Source organism: Salvelinus sp. IW2-2015, linkage group LG1, assembly GCF_002910315.2.
Source record: "Salvelinus sp. IW2-2015 linkage group LG1, ASM291031v2, whole genome shotgun sequence".
Taxonomy (NCBI): domain Eukaryota; kingdom Metazoa; phylum Chordata; class Actinopteri; order Salmoniformes; family Salmonidae; genus Salvelinus; species Salvelinus sp. IW2-2015.
This window is the reverse complement of record NC_036838.1, coordinates 23,658,983-23,682,044: the sequence shown is the minus strand read 5'-3', so window position 1 is coordinate 23,682,044 and position 23,062 is coordinate 23,658,983. Positions and strand designations below refer to the sequence as shown.

General features: G+C 40.0%; 1 protein-coding gene and 2 long non-coding RNA genes across 3 annotated transcripts; all 3 read left to right on the top strand.

The window, feature by feature from the left end:
• The first annotated feature begins 2,930 nt into the window (after nucleotides 1-2,930).
• On the top strand, nucleotides 2,931-12,047 carry LOC111962253 (uncharacterized). The gene is made up of 8 exons (XM_023985243.2): nucleotides 2,931-3,170; nucleotides 4,322-4,633; nucleotides 4,779-4,835; nucleotides 7,722-7,784; nucleotides 7,924-7,977; nucleotides 8,219-8,266; nucleotides 8,583-8,688; nucleotides 11,969-12,047. Exons 1-8 carry the CDS (start codon nucleotides 3,044-3,046, stop codon nucleotides 12,045-12,047), a joined length of 846 nt encoding a protein of 281 aa, XP_023841011.1. The 5' UTR covers nucleotides 2,931-3,043.
• On the top strand, nucleotides 5,214-7,012 carry LOC112081082 (uncharacterized). The gene is made up of 3 exons (XR_002896305.2): nucleotides 5,214-5,454; nucleotides 5,709-5,993; nucleotides 6,712-7,012. It is a non-coding gene; the product is annotated as an uncharacterized lncRNA (long non-coding RNA).
• A 2,127-nt stretch (nucleotides 12,048-14,174) lies between the features above and the next one.
• On the top strand, nucleotides 14,175-22,763 carry LOC111963321 (uncharacterized). The gene is made up of 5 exons (XR_002877243.3): nucleotides 14,175-14,253; nucleotides 14,356-14,422; nucleotides 14,680-14,720; nucleotides 14,866-14,980; nucleotides 22,016-22,763. It is a non-coding gene; the product is annotated as an uncharacterized lncRNA (long non-coding RNA).
• Nucleotides 22,764-23,062: the final 299 nt, after the last annotated feature.

The following is a 23,062-nucleotide window of genomic DNA, read 5'->3' as shown; positions in this document are numbered from 1 at the left end:
GTTCCATTACTTTCGCAGTGAACGACACACTGACATCACGTACAGATGCGCGTGACTCTTGGCTGCAGTAGGAAAGCCACGCCATCTGCGCCATTCAACATAGGCCTAGATGTAGTTTTTATTACTTCTAAACAAAATAACTTTTGGGGGGCTCTCCTACGCTGACAATGATGTTTTGATTCTTGCTTTGAACAGTCACTAAGATTATATTTGGTTGTGATCTTTGTAAAATAACTATTTTGGATGCAGCAAGTTGTTAGCTAGAATGCTAAACACTCACTGACATTGGTCCATAGGCTGTAGCAAAGATAGCCAAAGAGACATTTACTGGTTGATGTAACGACTGTCTAATTCCTCCTCCTCGGATGAGGAGGACCAAAATGCAGCGTTGAACGGACATAATGAAATTTCTTAAGTAAAGACGAAACACGAAAACACTTTCACAAACTACAAAAACGAATAAACGATGTAGACAGACCTGGACTTGAGAACTTACAATAACGAAGAACGCACGAACAGGAACAGACTACATCAACGAACGACAAACGAAACAGTCCGTGTGGTAACATATATGGACACAGGAGACAACCACCCACAACAAAAGAAATCTTCGCATCGAGTAATTAGCTCATTGTTTATGGATGTATTCCCCAAACAATCTATAGAAAACAGCTTAAACAAATGCAATACAACTTCTTTGCTGTTATTCTGGCTGCATTGTTGGACGTGACTGTGTTAGCCGAAGTTTCCTAGCTAGCAAGCAAGGCATAAGAACGTTGACAGCCATCATGCAATGGAACATTTAGAATGATCGACCAGCTGGCTTGGGTACCAACCCTAGATTTGTGTCGGGACTACACTGACAATACCAAACAGTCGGGGCATGGATTTTGCAAAGTGTCGAAAGCATTCCATGGGGATGCTGACCCATGTTGACTCCGATGAATTCATTAAAATAAACTTTTTATTGAAAATATATTAATCACTATTTGAATATTTTGGTAACCTGTTGTTTTGTCTGGTAGCCCAAAAAGTTACATATTGCAGCTTTAAATCATAATAATGATACTGACCTTTGGCTTCGAGGTACTGGAAGGATGCCATTTGGGTCTTTGCATTTTTTTAAAGATACACGTGAAATAACACTGTTTGAAGCGTCAAATAACACTATTTGAAGGGTCAAGTCAGCTTGTTGACCAATCAGGACCTGGATAAGACTGTACGTCACAATCATTTAACACGTTCGTTACTTTTTTACGTAGTTATTACAGATTGATTACACTATCACTTGAATTTCATATGTCACAGCGATTCACCGATATGTATGATGCTAGTAAAGTTTTTTGTCTGGCGCACCTGCCGCTGCAGCACAAGGGCAGACACACTTCCCCAAGCTCTGGGACAGTTCTGGTCAGAAAAATATCCATCACTTCCGTTGTTTGGCTGCGCCCATATAGCAATGTTCCAAAATTAGCATATGTCCTGGTGGAAGGATGAAAATAAAACACATTTACTCAGAACAATAATACGTCTTTATTGAAAGACATGTCCTTCATCTTTTGTTTAAATGTTGGCAACCGTTTTACAGAAAGCTAAATGCCCATCGAAGCCGAGGATTATTGTGTGATAACTCCCTCCAAAGGGCTGTTCCTGGCACGTTCTCATTGTTTATTGCTTAAATAGACAACAGTGTCTTAATCCCGTAACAATGAGTAGTTAAACATTGAAAATTAATTTAWAATTCAATTTAAAAAGACACTCCATCATCCCTCTGATCTCACAGATCTTCCTCGGCCCAGTCTAACAGTGATTCCTGCAGTCATCAAAGAGAGAGACTCAGTTCAGCTGAACTGTCAGACTCCTCCATCTGTCTCTGAGTGTTACTTCAAAATGTCTGGGCAAGTGGAATTCACCCTACCATCACCCTGTCAACAGACTCTCACAGGAACACTACTGTTGAGGTGGACAGGTCAGAGTTCACCAGCTGAGGTCAAAATACAATGTCAGTACAGTGCTACAGGTTCACAGTTTAGATCCATATACAGTGAGTCTTCAACAGTCACAATTCAGGGTAAGAAGACTATTTGAATGGTTGTAAACAATGTACTGTTGTGYCATCATTACCATGTTCCTCTTGTGATATGTCATCATACTGTGTGTTGTCATAAGCTATTACATGAAGCAATCAAGCAATATATTATATCTCCTTAATTTCCCATACTGTCGCTGCATGAGGTAATGGACTCAAGATCATTAAGTCTGAAATAACAAGGAGGGATTAGGCTATCAGTAAATTTCTCAAAACCACTAAATGCTAAATGCTTAATTCCTCTATTCTCACAGACATTCCTCAGTTGACAGTGAGTTCTACAGTCATCAGAGAGACAGAATCAGTTCAGCTGAGTTGTGAGACTCCTCCATCTCTCCATCGTTGTCTCACTGTTACTTCTACATAGAGGGGAGGAAGAATCTTCCAGACTCATTTTGTACGCAGACAATAAAAGGAACTGAGCTGCTGAAGAGGTCTGGTCCAACATTTCCAGCTGTGCGTCAAAGTACATGTTACTACACTGTATGGGAGTCTCAAATATCTCCTTTCAGTAACCCTGTCTCAGTCACTGTTCAGAGTAAGTAGGTGGTTTATAAAATGATACACTTCACTGTATACCGTATTAATTATGCTTGTTCTGAAAATGAGATCTTCTCGTATTTCCTAAAATTCCTAACTTAATTTCACATAATGATAGGATTTAACTTGTACTTTGTACAAACATAAATGCTGACATAGTTGAACAAAGATTTACATACTGTTAGTATGTATGGATTACCTGTAATGGTTTTTAAATGCAACTTTCAAATAGACACTATTCTACTGATCTCACAGACCCACCCTCCCCAGGCTGACAGTCAGTTCTACAGTCATCAGAGAGAGAGACTCAGTTCAGCTGAGCTCTCAGACCCTCCAATCTGTTGCTCTGTGTCTCAGTGTTACTTCTACACAGAGGGGAGAGATCCTAAACCCTCACCCTGTACGAGGTCACTCATGGGGACTGAGCTGCTCTCGTCGGCAGGTCAAAGTTCATCTGCTGAGATCAAACTGAGATGTTTTTACACWGTAGAAACTYACTWTCCATCGATGCACAGTGGTTCTGTCTCTCTATCTATTCTTGGTAAGAAATTAATATTCATATTGTCTTGAATGATTCTGTTAAAATCACAATTTCATACAATGTAATTTCAAAATAGTTGTTGTGAAGATAAATAAATCCATATAATATTTGAAATGTATATGTCAAAAGTAGAGTTCTAAGATCCCACGGGAAACAACCACAGAGACAGGCCAAAGTACAATCAAAGGTTCTTTATAAACTCAGCTTGACACAGTAATACACAGTATCACCACGGCCCTATTAGAAACGTATAAATAGGCTGGGATTTAGGGCTGTAGGCTAACTAGAAGCAACGGGACAAACTAACACAGCAGTTGATTCCTGATCGGTGGCCAATGTTCATTCAGGTCCTTCCGAGCAGGGTTTGTTCGTTCGGTTCTACCCAAGCAGGATTAGTTCGGCTCTACCCGAACAGGGTTCGGCTCTTCCTCCCGAGCAGGGATCGTTAGTCGATGGCTGGTCTGGTAGTCGATTACTGGTTTGGTGTTCAATGGCAGGTCGCCTTCTGTCCCTCGCTCCGCACCGGCCTGGCTGTGTGGTAGAGTTGGGTGTAGCCTCTCAGCTGCTTCAAGCATGTCCTCCGTGTCTGTAGTCGTGGTGGACAGAAAACATACAATTAGAGGATGTACTGACCAATAATTGGGGTCACACTCACACGTTCGAAACAAGCACTTTCCTTTAGTAGTGTTATAGAGAACTTTGTGATTTGTGTCTTTCCTACAGCAGGSGACCAGCGGAAACGAGAAGCAAGTCGGTCGAGAGGTCCCTGGTTCAGTTCCTTTTTAACTCTAGTTCTGGGGCGTGTTTAGCAATTAGTTTGGGGAGGGAGAAGRTGATATTGAATCATCTCAATGTCACTTTARTCCGTGTTAATTTGTGGAATCACAGCACACCATACATGTTAGCAAAATAGTCCATGCGATTCAATTTGATTTCACACGTGAGAATGTAAGGAATTAAGTGAAAGGCAATCGTTGTAAACACACAGCACACATGATTGAACATCATAAATATGCATGATATCAAATAAGACATGCTGATATGTAATATAAAGAGAATGGCAGGCTCTAGTTTACTAAGAGTGTCACTTGTGACATATACATTACATTCAAATAGAGTGATGCAAAAGGGAGTCTGTCCTTTCCTAACAGATCCAAAACCAGACATTACAGTCAATTTTGATGGGTACTTCACCGTCATCTGTTTGATTCCTGGATCCGTCAGTCCTGACACCACCTGTAACCTGTATGTTGGAGAGGAGAGTCAGCCATCTTTCACAGCAAAGATCAAGAGGAGAAAAGCCACCTCAGCATCCGGACMGCAGTTCTGTCAATTCWYTCCAAACAATAGTGATCTGATCAGTCGTCTTCAGTCAGTGAGGCGTAAGGAGGTGAGCTGTGACTACAGAGTGAGCTCAGGACCAAACTCTCTCTCTCCACGCAGTGATGGGAAAAGCTTTGCACGTGAGTCATTATCTAAACAAATCTATCAGGGCTGCAGGTCTTCATGATCTGACTCACATTGATTTTAAAATCTTCTTAGTATTAAGAAGATTGGTAATTCTGACCAACAAACTAAATACCACATTTCAATCCCAAATGATTTCAGATCTGGTGGGAGTTCACATCAGCGATCCAACAACTATACAGACACCTTATATAGCAGGTAGACTACACATTTGTGCTTTTATAGTGACACTGCTGTTATAGCAAGTTTCAGCAATAAGAATAGTTGTGTTCATGTGTAAATGAAGCGGTTCTGTTAGATAATTAAGCTGTTCTATAGATATGACACCTGCCTCAACACCAATGTCTGGGATCATCAGCACAAGTAATAGAATGTCTGTGTTCATCTAGTCGAGTGTTTAGATCGTATCTATGCGCTGTTATGCTTCTGCTGTTAGATAACATGGTGACTTTATACTAGGAAGCTGTCAACAACAATCAACACCTTATCTGTCCTGAAAGACTTGATCACCTTATGAACTGTCTCTTATACACATCTAGATGTGTATAAGAGACAGGTTCTACAGTCATCAGAGAGACAGAATCAGTTCAGCTGAGTTGTGAGACTCCTCCCTCTCTCCCTGTGTCTCACTGTTACTTCTACATAGAGGGGGGGAAAAATCTTCCTGACTCATCGTGTACGCAGACAATAACAGGAACTGAGCTGCTCAAGAGGTCTGGTCCAACATTTCCAGCTCTGGTCAAAGTGACGTGCTACTATGCTGTAGGGAAGTCTCAGACATCTCCTTTAAGTAACCCTGTCTCAGTCACTGTTCAGGGTAAGTAGGTGGTTTATAAAATTATACACTTCACTGTTATACCGTATTAATTATGCTCGTTCTGAAAATGAGATCTTCTGTCGTATTTCCTAAACGTCTTCATTTCACATGATAGGATTTACTGTACTTTGTACAAACATAAATGCTGACATAGTTGAACATAATGTATTTTCCATACTGTTAGTATGTATGGATTACCTGTAATGTTTTTTAAATGCAACTTTCAAAGTGACACTATTCTCATGATCTCACAGACCCACTTCCTCCCAGGCTGACAGTCAGCTCTACAGTCATCAGAGAGAGAGACTCAGTTCAGCTGAGCTGTGACTCTCCTCCATCTGTCTCTGTGTCTCACTGTTACCTCTACACAGAGGGGAGAGATCCTAAACACTCACCCTGTACGAGGTCACTCACGGGGACTGAGCTGCTCTCGTGGGCAGGTCAAAGTTCATCTGCTGAGATCAAACTGAGATGTTATTACACAGTAGAAACTCACTTTCCATCGATGCACAGTGGTTCAGTCTCTGTTACTATTCTTGGTAAGAAATTATATATTCAGATTGTCTTGAATGATTCTGTTTAAATCACAATCTCATCCAAAGTCATTTTAAAATAGTTGTTGTGAAGACAATACATATTTGAAATGTACATGTCAAAAGTAGAGTTCTAAGATCCCATGGCAAACAACCACAGAGACAGGCCAAAGTACAATCAAAGGTTCTTTATAAACTCAGCTTGACACAGTAATACACTGTATCACTACGGCCCTATATATAAATAGAATGGGATTTAGGGCTGTAGGCTAACTAGAAGCAACGGGCCAAACTAACACAGCGGTTGATTCCCGATCGCTGGCCAATGTTCATTCAGGTCCTTCCGAGCAGGGTTTGTTCATTCGTTTCTACCCGAGCAGGATTAGTTCAGCTCTACCGGATCAGGGTTTGGCTCTTCCTCCCGAGCAGGGAGAGGGAGATCTGTGGAATCACTGCACACCATACCAGCAAGCAAAATAGTCCATGCGATTCAATTTGATTTCACATGTGAGAATGTAAGGAATTAAGTGAAAGGCAATCGCTGTAAACACACAGCACACATGATTAAACATCATAAATAGGAATGATATCAAATAAGACATCCTAATACGTACTATAAAGAGAATGGCAAGCTCTAGTTTAGTAAGAGTCAGTGTCACTTGTGACATATACATTACATTCAAAGAGAGTGATGTAAAAAGGAGTCTCTGTCCTTTCCTAACAGATCCAAAACCAGACATAACAGTAAATTTTGATGAGGACTTCAACACCATCTGTTTTATTCCTGGATCCGTCAGTTCTGACACCACCTGTAACCTGTATGTTGGAGAGGAGAGTCAGCCATCCTTCACAGCAAAGATCTGGAAAGAAAAAAGCAAAGGTTCCAACAGTGGTTCTGTAGATTCACTGTAAATGAGAGTAAACTGGTAAGTCGTCTTCAGTCAGTGAGGCGTAAAGAGGTGAGCTGTGATTACAGAGTGAGCTCAGGACCAAACTCCTCTCTCCACGCAGTGATGGGAAAAGCTTTACACGTGAGTCATTATCTAACAAATCTTTCAGGGCTGCAGGTCTTCATGATCTGACTCACATTGATTTTAGCATCTTATTTGTATTACAATATTAATCTCTGACCAAACAAACTAAATACCACATTTCAATCCCAAATGATTTCAGATCTGGTGGAGTTCACATCAGTGATCCAACAACTATACAGACACCTTCTATGGCAGGTAGGCTACACGTGTGCTTTTATAGCGGCACTGCTGTTATTTTAAAGCAACAAAAGTTTCAGCAATAAGAATAATTGTCTTAATGTGTAAATAAGCTGTTCTATAGATGACACCAGCCTCAACACCAATGTCTGGGATCATCAGCACAAGTAATAGAATGTCTGTGTTCATCTAGTCGAGTGTTTAGATCGTATCTATGCGCTTTTTGGCTTCTGCTTTTAGATACATGGTGACTTTATTCTAGGAAGCTGTCATACAACAATCAACACCTTATCTGTCCTGAAAGACTTTATCACCTTATGAATTGGTCTTATCATCTCTATAATGAGGAGAAATATAATCTACCAGGGCTAGAAGCCACCTGTCCGTAGTGATTTTTATAGTCCTACTTTGCCCATTTTGAAGAAACAAGTCATAAAGGTATTTCAAAAGGCCAACAACACCATGATAATCATTAATACAATCATTAATAAAATGCTAACTTCATTAATATGTGTTTTCTCAGTGGGTTTGACTCCAGGTCCTAGATCTACTTTACCGCCCAGCACGACACTGAGTTCAACAGAAGGTATGTTGGGCCTCTAACTGACCATCTCAGCAAAAACCAATTATACAGTCAATGGTTTAGATTATGGGCCTGTAAAATTAAGTGAACAAAATGTTTATGTAATACCTTATTCTTGTGTAATCATATTGCTTTCCACTAGTTTCGACTGTTACTTCTACTTTGACCCCAGACACCMCAGTGAGATCAACTACCAGTAAGTAGGCCCACTCATTTTAACTTACATGTATATTTTTGTTCACATTAATTCACTAAAGCTCCATCCGATTTATGAATTGACCCACTCATAGCTGCTTGTAATTTCAGTCCAGATTTGTGTACTTTTAGTCCATCTGATTTGTAGGTAATGTGTAGTGTACTTCTCTCTTTATGCTTATTGAATGACCTTAGATATTAAATTAATTTACGTTTGTTCTTGTGTAATCTCTTCTCACCAGGGTTGATCTCTCCTTTGACCCCCAGCACGGCAGTGAATCCTACATCAGGTGTGTTGGTCATCTTTCTCTAGTTAGCAGAAAGGACCTAAACAAATAGACTAGCTTTATTTTACCCAGGTTTTTACTCACAAATTTCCCCTGATTAAAAAAAGAGGTTGATATTTCATTAATTAAATCAACCCATTTAAATACCTTTATTTTTGTATAATCAGATCCAATGACTTTGCTTTGCACCAGGTTCAACTACTAGTTCTACTTTGACAACTGACACCCCAAAGAGTCCACATGATTTTAGTTTAATGGTGTAATAAGTTGTGTTGTGTGTTACCTGTTATTAAACAGTCTCTCTCTTGCATGTGTCCAGGAGGTCAAAGCTCCACAGAAAGCGTTCTGGGTAAGCATCCATCTCTAGCTGACTACCTGTCTTTTCTCCAGACACCACAATTAGACATTAACAGGAAGGAAGTGAAGTTACAAATAAAAAATGATTCTATAATTATTCTCGAAAATAAATGTCTATCTCCAAACTCCCTTACCATGTTAGGTCCATTGCTTGGTTCAAAGAGGTGTTGATATCTGGATAGCGTTTTGGTTAATCATCCCATGCTCAATTGTATTTGCCCCGAGATTTGTTTATCATGGCCAGCTGATCGCTCTATACGAACAATATCTTGAAAATATGGAATAACTCTGTTTGAAGGCAAGAGATTGTAGGGGTAATCCACTAAGGATAGACCTTTTTTTGGCTGTGTTACCCAGCATTAATGGATTATTTTCTGAACCAGTTTCTCAATTCAACAAAAATTAAGGTGGATATTCACAGGGAAACACATTTTTGTAAGGGACATTTGGACATGTGAACAGAAACTGGGACACCACAGGGACATTCCCAAAACAATTAAGTGTTACACACAGTATTCATACAGCAACTCTCACATATGGTAGGAATCAGCTTCATCTTAAACTATTTAATGTGTTGCATAACTTCAATGTTATAAGCTTATAATGTACATATAGCTGGTGTGTTGGGTTTTTAAGGAGGTAAAAAATACATTTTTCACCAAATGGTATCCCACAGTTCAGGTGCCAGGCCCCATCCCTGCATTTCACGGTTCCATAACTAGAGGGACACCCATGTAGAGCATTTTAAAAACAGACAGAGCAATCCTAGAGTGGCAGAGGACCATTCTAGAAAGTTAATGAAGGGAATATCCATGTAAGCATTATGTGGGATGCTAACGGGGGCATCCCATCGTACACAATAAGTTTTTAAGGTCTTGGGTTTTTAAGCAAGTAATGATGCCAAATTATGAAATGGGTGCGCATTTAATCTTCTACTGACTGAGTTTTGTGTTTGTTCTCTAACAGAAATAATGAATACTCTTTCTATTTTGTGTAATCAAAATACAGAATTGACTTGTATTACTTTCCAGCAGGTTTCGACGTGTTACTTCTACTTTGAACCCCTGACATCACAGTGAAACCAACTAGTAAGTATCGACCTTAACTTTACAATGACATGTTTAGTTCACTCTAATTCACAAAAGCTCCAACATGGTTTACTCATAGACTTTATTCATGGCTGCTTGTACGGTCCACTCTACCTTTGTTGTCACTTTTCTAGAATATGAATGGCCCCCGGAGGGGATGGCCTGCCGTTCTAATCGGTTCCTAACCAATTGGTGTCATTCTGGGTGTTTTTTGTTTGTTGGTTGTTTGTAACTTGTTTTGTACATCAATGTTTCTGGCCACGTCTCTTATGACCGAAAAGAGTTTCTGGACAATAAGAACAGCGATTACTCACTGGGCGAAGATTTTTTCTTTAATGAATGCAGGAGAAAGATCATTCACTATGAAGAGGAGACACCGGATACAGTGGCCGCAGATCCTGATGCTTGGTGAGATTCCATCTGCAAGTCATAATCCTGGGCTTTGTAGCCATTCATATCATTATGTTTCACTGAAGTCATAGGCTTAACGAGAACATGGATCATATACAGTTGGCTGGTTTTCCAGTGCATCGCAAGATTGAAGCAATAAAACCTCCAGTAAGAAAACGGTGGTGCTGTGTCTATTTGTCCAATAACAATACACTCTAATATTAGGAAGTCTAGAGGTTTTCACGTCTGAGGTAGAATATCTCATGATAAGCTGTAGACCACACTATTACCAAGAATGCTCATCCAGAAGCAGCGCTCCTAGTGGTAAATATATTTTACCTAATTCTACAGCATGTCAAATGTGCAAACAGAGGGAAAAAATCTCTAGACCACCTTTACTCCAACACACAGATATGGCCATACAAATAGCTCCCTCGCCCTCCATTTGGCAAATCTGACCATAATTCTAATCCTCCTGTCCTGCTAACAAGTAAAAACGCAGCAGGACTTACCAGTGACTCGCTCATTACGAGAGTGGTCAGATGACACGCATACTAAGCTACAGACTGTTTTGCTAGCACAGACTGAATATGTTTTGGGATTCCATCGATGGATTGAGGAGTACACCACATCATTCCACCGACTTCATCTGTACACTACATATTCCAACCAGAAGCCATGGATTACAGGCAACATCCCACTGAGCAAAAAGCTAGAGCTGCCGCTTTCAAGGAACGGGACACTAATCTGGATGCTTATAATAAATCCCGCTATGCCCTCAGACGAACCTCAACAGGCAAACGCAGTAATACAGGGCTAAGATGAATCTTACTACACTGGCTCTGACGCTCGCGGATGTGGCAGATTTGCGGATTACAATGGAACCCAACCTTGAGCTGCCCAGTGACGAAAGCCTACCAAACGACGCTAAATTCCTTCTATGTTGCTTCAAGGCAAGCAACACTGAACCATGCATGAGATCATCAGCTGTTTGATGACTGTGAGATCACGCTCTCCGTAGCCGATGTGAGTAAGACCTTTAAACAGTCAAATTCACCAAGGTTGCAGGGCCAGATGGATTACCAGGACGCATACTGAGAGCATGCACTGACCAACTGGCAAGTGTCTTCACAACCTCTCCTGACCGAGTCTGTAATACACATGTTTCAAGCAGACCACCATATTCCCTGTGCCCGAGAACACCAAGGTAACTGCATAAATGACTACTGGCCCGTAGCAGTCACATCGGTAGCCATGACGTGCTTTCAAGACTGGCCATGGCTCAACATCAACACCATCAACCCAGAAACCCTAGACCACTACAAATTCACATACCGCTCCAACAGATCCACAAATGACGCAATCGCTATTGGTCTCACACTGCCTTTCCACCTGGACAAAAGGAACACCTACGTGAGAATGATGTTTGCTGACTAAAGCTCAGCGTTCAACACCATAGTTCCCTTCAAGCTCATCCTAAACTAAGTACCCAGGGCCTAAAATCCTCCCTCTGCAACTGGATCCTGGACTTCCTGATGGGCCCTCCCAGGTTGTAAGGGTAGGCAACAACAAATCTGCCTCATTGATCCTCAACACAGGGGCCTGTCAAGGTGCGTGTTGAGCCCCTCGTGTACTACCTGTTTCACCACAACTGCGTGGTCATGCAGTCTCCAAAACACAACATCTTAAGTTTGCCGACGACAGAATGGTGGTAGGCCTGATCACCGACAATGATGAGAAGCCTATAGGGATTAGGTCAGAGACCTGGCAGTGTGATGCCAAGACAACAAGCACGCTCCCATTCACATTGACGGGGCTGTTATTTGATATGAAACAAATGTACATTTCTCTTCTCATCTCCTCTCACCAGGTTTGACCTCTCCTTTGCCCCCAGCACAGCAGTGAATCCTACATCAGGTGTGTTGGTCATCTTTAGTTCGTACAACTGAGACAAAAAAAAGACATATTTTGTCTTACCCAGGTTCTTTTACTATTTTTTCATCACAAATTCCTAATTAAAAAAGAGGTTGATATTAATTGATTAAATCATCCCATTTAAGATCCTTATTGTATAACCAGATCCAATGACTTTGCTTTGCACAGATGCGACTTTAGTTCTACTTTGACAACTGACACACCAAAGAGTCCAACTGAAAGTGAGTATGCCACACATTTTAGTTTATTGGTGTTTACATATGTGATGTGTGTTAACTGTTAACAAACCGTCTCTATCTTGCATGTGCACAGGAGGTCAAAGCTCCACAGACAGCTTGTGAATTCAAACAGTCAAAAAAAGTTTTGGTAAGTATCCTTATTTAGTAATCCCACAGCAAAAATGCACTTGTCTTTTCCTGCTAGCACTGACTTTGCTGATACTACTTTGTTGAGGAAAATGTACTTGTTGTGATTGTGATATGTTGTTGCCTCACTTAGCTATCTTAAGATGAATGCATAATGTAGTCACTCTGGATAAGAGCCTCTGCTAATGACTTGTCGTGGAATTTCCATCAGGGACACCTGAAGTCAATATGAAATTAATTATTATTATTATCAGCAAGCTGGAGAGGTTCCAACAACTTAATGTACATAGTACACGTCGGTCGGGACTCCGCCGGGAAGTCCCATTAGTTGTCTTATATGCTGCTTAAGTTATATTGGCAAGATTTAGCTATTCATTATTAATTAACAATAAGTTTGGTTCATGCATGTGACCAACCAATACCTCACGAGGCTTCTTCTCTTCAAGCTGAGACTTGAAACTGAGACACCCCTTTCGGTTTTCAAAACAATGTTCTTGGCGCACTGCCAAATTGCTTATACTGATAGTGAGGATTCCTCCCAGTCACGATCAATCAGTCACTTGCATGACCCAGTCGAATTGGTTATTAGAAAAGCACAAACATAACATTTTCTTCACAGACTCAAATGTAGAATGTTTAGCTAACTAGCTGTCTTTTCTCACATATATGAAAACGGAAACGTTACCAAGACTAATAATAAGTGGTATTCTAACACTTGTCTACCATTGAAGTATTTACATTTGGATTAAGAGCTAATGACTCTCTCTGATGTCACCAAACAGCGGTGCAATTATGGCAGCAGCAGTGGGTATGTCTTCTGGAGTGGGGGTTGTTCTGATGGGATTGACAGCTGTCTGTCTCTACAGGAGGACCAGTGAGTACTTCTGATTCTGCATAACAAATATGTGCAAACATTTCCTTCTCATATTAATGTAAGTGCCTTTGACATGGGTTAATCTTTCAACTCCTTTTGGTGATATTGGTGTAGTGTAAGCTATATTCAATATCATTCATTTAGCCTAATTTGTTTTTCAGAGAAAACAATTCTCAGAGGTAAGAATTCCCCTTGTGAATATGATGCAGATTGTATCAACCTTTAGTTCTGTATTGTCCATGATGAGATGTTCTTACCACAACCTTCTTATACTTTTATGTTGTACAGACCTACAGCCAGACAGGATGATCACAGCAAATGTATGTTCCAAACAAAAATAATCAAAGCACTGCACACACTACTAACACAACTACACACATGCATGTACAAACATATGTCAATTCATTTCATTTGTTTCTGTTGTAGGTGATTTGGTGATGGGAGCTATGAGCAGTGCAGGCATGTTGGATTCAAGGGATGCTGGGTTCTTTCTCTCATCACCTGTACCTCCACATTTTTGCCTCAGGTGAGTTTGTAACAGAAGGTCTTCTGTCCCTGTCTTCCTGATCTGGGACGTGAATTTGGGACACTCAGCACAATAACACTTAATCACTCAATGCCAACCATATACTATTTACATTTTTTAGTCAGAGCATCTTGAAAGCGTGAGAACAGAGCTGTACGTCCCCATGGTGGTTTGAGTTCGGATGGAGAAGTGTGAAGTGACATCAAACCCTGTTATTTTCACTTCTTCTGACCCCCCCCCCCCCCCTCAGAGCATCTTGAAAGCGTGAGAACAGAGCTGTAATTCTCCAGGGTGGTTTGAGTCAGGAGGAGAAGTGTGAAGTGACATCAAACCCTGTTATTTTCACTTCTCCTGACCCCCCCCCCCCCCCCCCCCCAGAAAAAACAACCTCTTACTTGTGTCTTCGTCTCTCTCTGTGAGGTGCAGGTCCTGTGAAGCAATCTGCAAATGAAGATGTAAGTACAGCAAAATGAATTACCTTGGATATAGATACATACTGGTTTTCGGACAGACAGTCTGAGGGAAAATAAGGACCTTTGTCTCACTCTTTCCTCCAGGCTGATTCAGAGAATGCAGGGGTCTACAGCCTGATCACTTCTGTACCATCCACATCTGTACCACCAGGTTTGTCTATTTAACTCTATACAATAGATTCATATCATGTAGAGCTTTTATAGGACTCAAAGTTGTTTAGGCGTGTATGTTGGTCTGACGTAGTCATATCAGTAATCATGTATGTATATAAGTTATACATAAGATAATGTGTTAGAGCATGAGAATAGAGCTGTACTTCTACAGGATGGTTTGAGTCAGGAGGAGAAGTGTGAAGGACATTAAGTACAGCAAATTGGCACACACTCACTCCACTCACTACTGTACAGGTCCTTTTGAAGAAAATGGAAAGTCATCTGAAAACGACAATGTAAGTTCAGAATCACCCACTGTGTTTGATGATTGTGAACGGCTCTCAGTTTTCAGATTGATGTTACTTCCTTTTAGAATACATTACATTTACAGTACTGTAGAATTAAAGGACTGAAGTTAAACTGTATGTTTCTTTTCTCTAGTCTGATACGTACCACGTATACAGCTCAATCCCTCATCCAGACCAGCAACCTCAGCCCAGCCGGATGGGTTGTACAGTCTTCTGCAGACACACTGAAACTACACCACTGGCTCTCTGTATGTCTCACAGAAATACTCTTTCTTTCAGGATATCCTTTATTTATCACACATCATGTTACTGTAAATAAGTATCTAATACACTACTGCAGTGCCGTTTCTATTTATAAGCGACATACAGTAAGCAGCCACTAGAGGCCCCTCCAGAAAAAACGTAGGATAGTAGAATACACAACGTGCAGTTTCGAAATGTGGTTCTGCATCAGCAGTTTTTTTCTTGTTATGTCAGTCACTGACAGTCACTCAATTATCCATGTCAGCTAAGATTTTATAGATTGCTAGGCCCAGTTAGTCTCGCCAGCTATCTAAGTCTGTTAGTAATGGCCAAATTACAGCCCAGGGGCCCTGACCTCCAGGGGGCCCCCAATGATTTTGTTAGTCACTCTCACTCAGATATCAAATGAASATGGCATAAGTCATGGCAAAATGTTTAGAATTGCAGTAAATTAGCTTTAAAACTGAATTTTAATTATTTCAACGACAATGGCACCACGTGTTGAATTTCAGGAAATTTGCTTAATAACTGCAAAGTTCTCTCTGCCCCATGGCAAAATGAGTAGAATTGCAGGACATTAACTTTAAAGCTCCAAATGTTTCTCTCCGCCGCCATGAGCGGGGCCACTAAAATGTTTTGTCGGCGAGGTGGGCAAATCTCGCTTAGGGCCCCCAAAATGCTTGGAACAGCCGTAATTCACTGTATCACAAATAGACACCTGGCTTGTGTTTCATGCCTATCCATAATATCTGTTAATGTGTTAGTATTTTTATTTGGGGATTTTGGAGGGGTCCGGGGCATATTCCCCTTTAAACATTTTTTAAGTAAATTCCCAAGTAAATATATAGTGTATTTATATCTATTCTGTCATCTGTGAGGTGTCTCCTTCCATAACGGTTTGATACAGTTCACTAAATAAAATATATTTGTGATCAAAATCAATAGATACAGACAATTTAAAATAAATATGTAACATATTCACACATAATGCAAAAAAACTGGTAAATTAGGAAATTAAGATAAATTAAGTCATTAAGATCCAAAGTGGTATTGCAAATACATTTTTCTTGGTGAAATTCATCTTGCGTTGAAATATGCTTATAAAATAATCCAGATGCACCCAAAAAATCTGGGGGAAAAGTATAATTTTATTTTAACCATTTTTGCAGCAAAAGTTAGCAAACCCCAAAAGCCTGATCTTACAGCAAAAGTATTGATCTTGATATTGCCCACATACTTTTTTACAAGCTACAAAATATAACATTTCGGTTTTACATTTTTTTGACATTGTTGGCAACATCAGATAATCAAAACTGAAAAATGTAATTTCCTAAATGCTATTCAAATCTCCCAATTTCTCCATGTTTACTTGTTAACTTGTTATTTTCTAAGTTCCCAGTTGAATTTCAACTTACTCAGCACCTCAGTCGCTCCTTCAATGTGCAGTGTTGTAGACACATTCTAGCTGTAACGGAATAGCAGGGATTCGACCAAAACGCAGCGTTGTAACTTGACATGATATTTATTAAACAAAACCGAAAACACGAAGAACACTTGAAATAGAGACAAAAACAACAAACGACGTAGACTGACCTGAACGTAAGAACTTACATGTAACGAAGAACGCACAAACAGGAAAAACAGACTACACAAAAACCGAACAAACAAACAAACCAAAACAGTCCCGTGTGGCGCAACATACACAGACACAGGAGACAACCACCCACCACAAACAATGTGAAAACACCTACCTTAATATGATTCTCAGATTCAGAGAGTGAAACCACCTGCCTCTAATTGAGAACCTATCAGGGTACCCATAAACCAACATAGAAACACAAAACATAGACTGCCCACCCAAACTCACGTCCTGACCAACTAACACATACAAAAACTAACAGAAAACAGGTCAGGAACGTGACACTAGCCTTGAAGTCCAATGACTGCGGAGTGGTTTAGATGTAAATGGTGTGAGAACACAACTTCATTACATGTTTGTCCAGTTAATATGAGCTTACATTCTGTTTCGATGCACACTTGAGCCCAGCGGTCAGGAGGGTCGATTATGCTATGGGGGATGGCTTTGTTTGTTGAAAAGGGGTGGCTCTCCCCTCACCTCCCATATACACTGTACACACTGTACATATATCTTTCTATTGTGTTATTGACTGTACGTTGGTTTATGTGTAACTCTGTGTTGTTGTTTTTGTCGCACTGCTTTGCTTTATCTTGGCCAGGTCGCAGTTGTAAATGAGAACTTGTTCTCAACTGGCCTACCTGGTTAAATAAATGTGAAATAAAATAAAATCAAAAATAAATCCCTCTTCTATAAGACCTTTAAGGTACAGCAAATACAAATCCTATGTTTTTTTTCTCCATTTGAAATGCTCTCTTATGTAAAACAAAAAAGTAAGCAGAATAAATTGACTTTGACCATTCCCTCATCTTTGTATGTTAGTATTTTACATGATTTGATCTTGATTATTCAAGATAATGCAAAAACTATGTGCTGTTGTCTATGTCACCTTTTTCCGGCCATTGTTGAAGATCAAGGTGCTATTTTCCTTAAATGTTTCTTTCAGTCCATATACAGCGCATTCGGAAAGTATTCAGATACCTTGACATTTCCACATTTTGTTACGTTAAAGCCTCTCTAAAATGGATTAAATAGTCCCCCCCATTTAATCTACACACATTGCCCCATAATGATAAAGCAAAAACAGATTTTTAGACATAGGTTTTTAGACATAAACACTGAAAATTATATTTAAATAAGTATTCAGACCCATTACTCAGTACTTTGCTGAAGCACCTTTGGCAGCAATTACAGCCTCAAGTCTTATTGGGTATGATGCTACAAGCTTGGCACACCTGTATTTGGGGAGTTTCTCCCATTCTTCTCTGCAGAACCTCTCAAGCTCTGTCAGGTTGGATGTGGAGCGTTGCTGCACAGCTATTTTCAGGTCTCTCCAGAGATGTTTGATCGGGTTCAAGTCCGGGTTCTGGCAGGGCCACTCAAGGACATTCAGAGACTTGTCCCAAAGCCACTCCTGCGTTGTCTTCGCTGTGTGCTTAGKGCCATTATCCTATTGGAAGGTAAACCTTCSCCSCWGTCTGAGGTCCTGAGTGCTCTGKAGCAGGTTTTCATCAARGATCTCTCTGTACTTTRCTCTKTTSWTCTTTCYCTCGATCCTGACATGTCTCCCAGTCCCTGCTSCTGAAAACATCCCCACARCATGATGTTGCCACCACCATGCTTCACAATAGGGATTGTGCAAKGTTTCCTCCAGACTTGATGCTTGGCATTCAGGCCAAAGAMTTCAATCTTGGTTTCATCAGACCAGAGAATATTGTTTCTCATGGTCTGAGAGTCCTTAAGGTGCCGTTTGGCAAACTCTAAGCGGGCTGTCATGTGCATTTTACTGAGGTGTGGCTTCCGTCTGGCCACTCTACCATAAAAGCCTGATTGGTGGAGTACTGCAGAGATGGTTGTCCTTCTGGATGGTTCTCCCATCTCCACAGAGGAACTCAGGTGCTCTGTCAGAGTGACCATCGGGTTCTTGGTCACCTCCCGGACCAAGGCCCTTCTCCCCTGATTTTCCCAGAGACAGATAATGCTTACTCCTGGACTAAAAATATTATTCAAAAGACAATTTACATATTATCTGTATTGTGGTTGGTTCTACTGTGAGGGGGGCAAAGTGGCCTACATTCTCCTGCAGCAGTCACAGACAGTCTACAGATCRCATACCAACCAGTACATGTATGCTGTCACATATCCACACCTGCAAACAGGTGCTCGAGTGCACACATACACACCACAGTCGGGTGGAAAGTTAGACGAGACTCTTGCCGCATCCTGTCCTTCTGAAACTTCAGCCTATCATATTTCAGAGACCTGTTGTGTTGAGGAGATTGACRGAAGTACTGTTGAACCAAACCTCAGATACGTCTAACTGAAACTTTTCAACTACTTTACCAGACAATTTTAGCAAGATATAAAAAAMCAAATCTAAATTCACCCCCAAAAACACCAATATGAGAAATGTATTAATGCTTCTGACCATTACAACAAGCATCTCACGAGTGATGAAACCCCACTTCTCATGCTATATTTCCATGGAAATGTTCAGTGTCATTGTTTACTGCTTATGTATCTGCACCTCTATTATCTTATTAAGCTAATAACTACAGTAGATAGGAGAAATATTGCCTCTAATGCACACTGTGGAGAGTCATATGGAGCCACAGCAAGACTGTTTCTTGTTTCTTACTTTTGGATGTTGGCAATATATACTGCAGTTGTACATGAAACCTGCATTTTATTGTGCAGTGTAGTTAAAAAGAAAGCCTGAATAAAATATCGTTATTTCCTCTGACAGATAAGCAAATGGTTTTGGCTCATGTTAGGAGCAGGAGACATTTATCTCTAATCACATCAGTTGATGGACTTTCTTTGTGCTTTTCCTGTGAGCAGGCTCCTCGTCTTCCTCTCTATATAAAGCATTCTCTCAGTCACAGACACCGTACTTATTATGTAGTTTGTGATAGTCTGTTTCTCTGAAACATGGCGTTATTCACCCCTGATCTGGCTCGTTATCTGTTTTTGATCATCCTCCTTTGCTGTGAGTTAKTCCTCTGATCCAACTCTTGCACTAGTATATATACACTGTATACAGCTAYATCATTGGTATTGAGTGTCTAATTTGATCATATTTCATGTGAATATTGTACACTGAGTATACAAAACATTAAGAACACATGGTCTTTCACCAATTTCATTTTATTTAGGTGAAAAGTATTGTGAAAAAAGGTCAAATACATTTTTCAAATCCAATCAGTTTTCCACATTGATTCTACATAATCGCATTGAGTTTTTTTGGTTGAAATGATGTGGAAACTAAGTTGATTCAACCAGTTTTTGCCCAGTGGGTAGTTACTAACATGATGTTACTGGTGCACTTTGACTGATGCCAATCGATACAAATGTTAAACGTTTGTTCTCAAGAATAATATCCCCACCATGTATTTAATGTCCTTTTCTTAATCGCGAGTTCGGTCTCGATACCACATATTGAATGTCTCGGTCTCGGATCCATTTTCACTCGGTCTTGACTTGGTCTTGGACAATGATGACTGAATTTCTTCCTTAAACCAACCGAGTGTTTGGAGGTGGCAAAATGTTTTCTTTTGCAGTGACATTTGCTGTTTTGGACCTGTAAACACCGATCCTGTAGAGCTGCATATCTATCTGATTCAGCTAGTTAATGTCTTGTTGAGCAGCTAATTAGTAGAATCAGGTGTGTTAAATTAGGGTTGGACTTAAAACCCACAGGATGGTAGATCTCCAGGAAGAGGGTTGGGCAGCCCTGCTGTAGAGGGCCTATAAGCTATTTCGCAAGTATGAAACAATCACAGTCAGTAAAGGTGGGGAATTTGTTCTGCAATGTATAGATAGATGCCGATTTCGAACTATTTTAGAATCCAAAGATGAAATAAATAGGCCTAGATTTGAACTCTTCTCAATAAAGGCACATTATATTTAGCTACCTGTTTTGTTTGTTATGAATAAGAGTATCATCATATACTGAGTGTACAAAACATTCCTAATATTGAGTTGCATCCCCTTTTGCCTTCAGGGCAGCCACAATTCGTTGGGGCATGGACTCCACAAGGTGTCRAAAGCGTTCCACAGGGATGCTGCCCCATGTTGACTCCAATGCTTCCCACAGTTGTGTCAAGTTGGCTAGATGTCCGTTTGGTGAGATGTCCATCTCATATGTCCTCTGGAAATTTCTCGCATGGAATAGCCTTCATTTCTCAGAACAAGAATAGACTGACCATTTTGAGCCTGTAATCGAACCCATGAATGCTGATGCTCCAGATACTCAACTAGTCTAAAGAAGGCCAGTTTTATTGCTTCTTTAATCAGAACAACAGTTTTTAGCTGTGCTAACATAATTGCAAAAGGTTTTTCTAATGATCAATTACCCTTTTAAATGATAAACTTGGATTAGCTAACACAACGTTTCATTGGAACACAGGAGTGATGGTTGCTGATAATGGGCCTCTGTACGTCTATGTAGATATTCCATAAAGAATCAGCCGTTTCCAGCTACAAATATCATTTACAACATTAACAATGTCTACACTGTATTTCTGATCAATTTCATGTTATTTTAATAGATAAAACATTTGCTTTTCTTTCAAAAACAAGGACATTTCTACGTGACCCCAAACTTTTAAACGGTTGTGTATATCAAGCAAGTATTTTTATATTCCACAGGTATTATCAGATTCACTTTTCGTCAGATAATTATCAGACATAAGTAAAAAAATGCTGTAAACACACAAATACTTTAAGTAAAAAAGATTCTCACAAAAGTAGTCCACTGGGCCATTACTAGTCCTGTATTAGCGGACTGATATAGATGTCTTCAAAGCGGCTAACCAATTGTGCGCCGCCCTATGGGACTGCCCAATCACAGCCGATCGTGACACACGGGATCGAACCCCAGGCTGTAGTGACCCCGCAACGCGGTGCCTTAGACCGCTGCGCCACTCAGGAGGCCATTAAAGAACATTCTAAAAGATTCCCTCCCTTTTAKTATGCCGTACACTTGAGGWYTCCATTGATCGTTTGATRTGTCTAAATACRAAGTGCCATTGGTGTAACTCAATTTAATTGTGAGCAAAACGATTAATCACATCGATTTAGTCAATTATTTTTTAAAGGGTAATTAACTAAAACGACCAAAACATTGTCATTGGTGTTACTCTACTGGTGTCACAATGTTACCATAATGGTAAACATGATTTAAAGTCATTAAGCTGCCATATCAGTTGATTTATAATGGGAAGATGTACCCAAATACATTTAAATTAATACAAAATCAACAAAAATGTATATATGCCCAAATGCCACCGCAATTCAAGAACGACCCTTGAACATTCAAGTTTCAAACCAACAGGTGGTTGATTGCTGTTCCAGACAGACAGACAGGATAAGTAAGATCTATTTTTCTCTCTCTCTCTTCCAGGTGGATTCAGGGGATACAGGAAACTGATCACTTCTGTACCATCCACATTAATGCCCACTGTTGGAGTGGATAYGCAGGCATCTCAAAAAGTACAGCACAAATAAAAATGATAGCCABAGTTTGTCTCATTCACCATCACCCATGTGAATGTGTTCTGCACTTCTTTAAAATGTTCTTACCATATCATTTATATGCAAAATACTGTAGGCCTATTTGTCAAATTGTCTCTTTCTGTCTTGTACTCTGATATGCACCACATGTTCAGCTCAATCCCCGACAGACCAGCAAACTCATAGTGAAACCMCAACTGTCACTTTCCCTAGCTACAGATCCCAGAATACCCCTCTCATATAATGTCATATGTMTGTTCCGCTCAACAAGTTAAATGCTCATCTCTCACAGGATGCTGTATATAGAGCATGTCTTGAGTTTAATGGTCAGACAATAAGACTTTCTGTTAAACACCTACCTATCTCTTACGCTTGTCTCTGTTATTGTATTTCTATTTCTCATGTTTTTATTCTGATAAACTGAGGTGGCTTGATAAGTATATTGGCTTTTTATTCATCTGTTTAGCTAATTCCATTAGGTGTCAGTTAAGCAAACTGTAAAACAACACCAACATCCACCTTACACATAAAAGCAACTGTTGAAGTTGAACCAAACCTCAGATACCTCAGATACATTCAACAGACACTATGGTTACATTTAACATCTTTACCAGACTATTTAGATATGAAAACCCAAACTACATACAGCCTCTAAAAAAACCAACATGAGAAACAAATGAGTGCTTCTGACAATTACTGTAAGCACCTCAAGATGTCAACAGAATGTGGTGTTGTTGAGTTTCAGAGCCAGACATGGAGTCACAGCCAGAATATTAACTGTTAACTTTAATCAAAGTTGTCACAGTCAAAAGGCCTCAAATAAAACATATGAATTTACTCTGACAGTGAAGCTAATGCTTTTAGGTTCATTTTATATTTTAGGATTAAAATATAACTACAGAACTTTGACTGATTGACCTTCCCCCAACCTCATGAT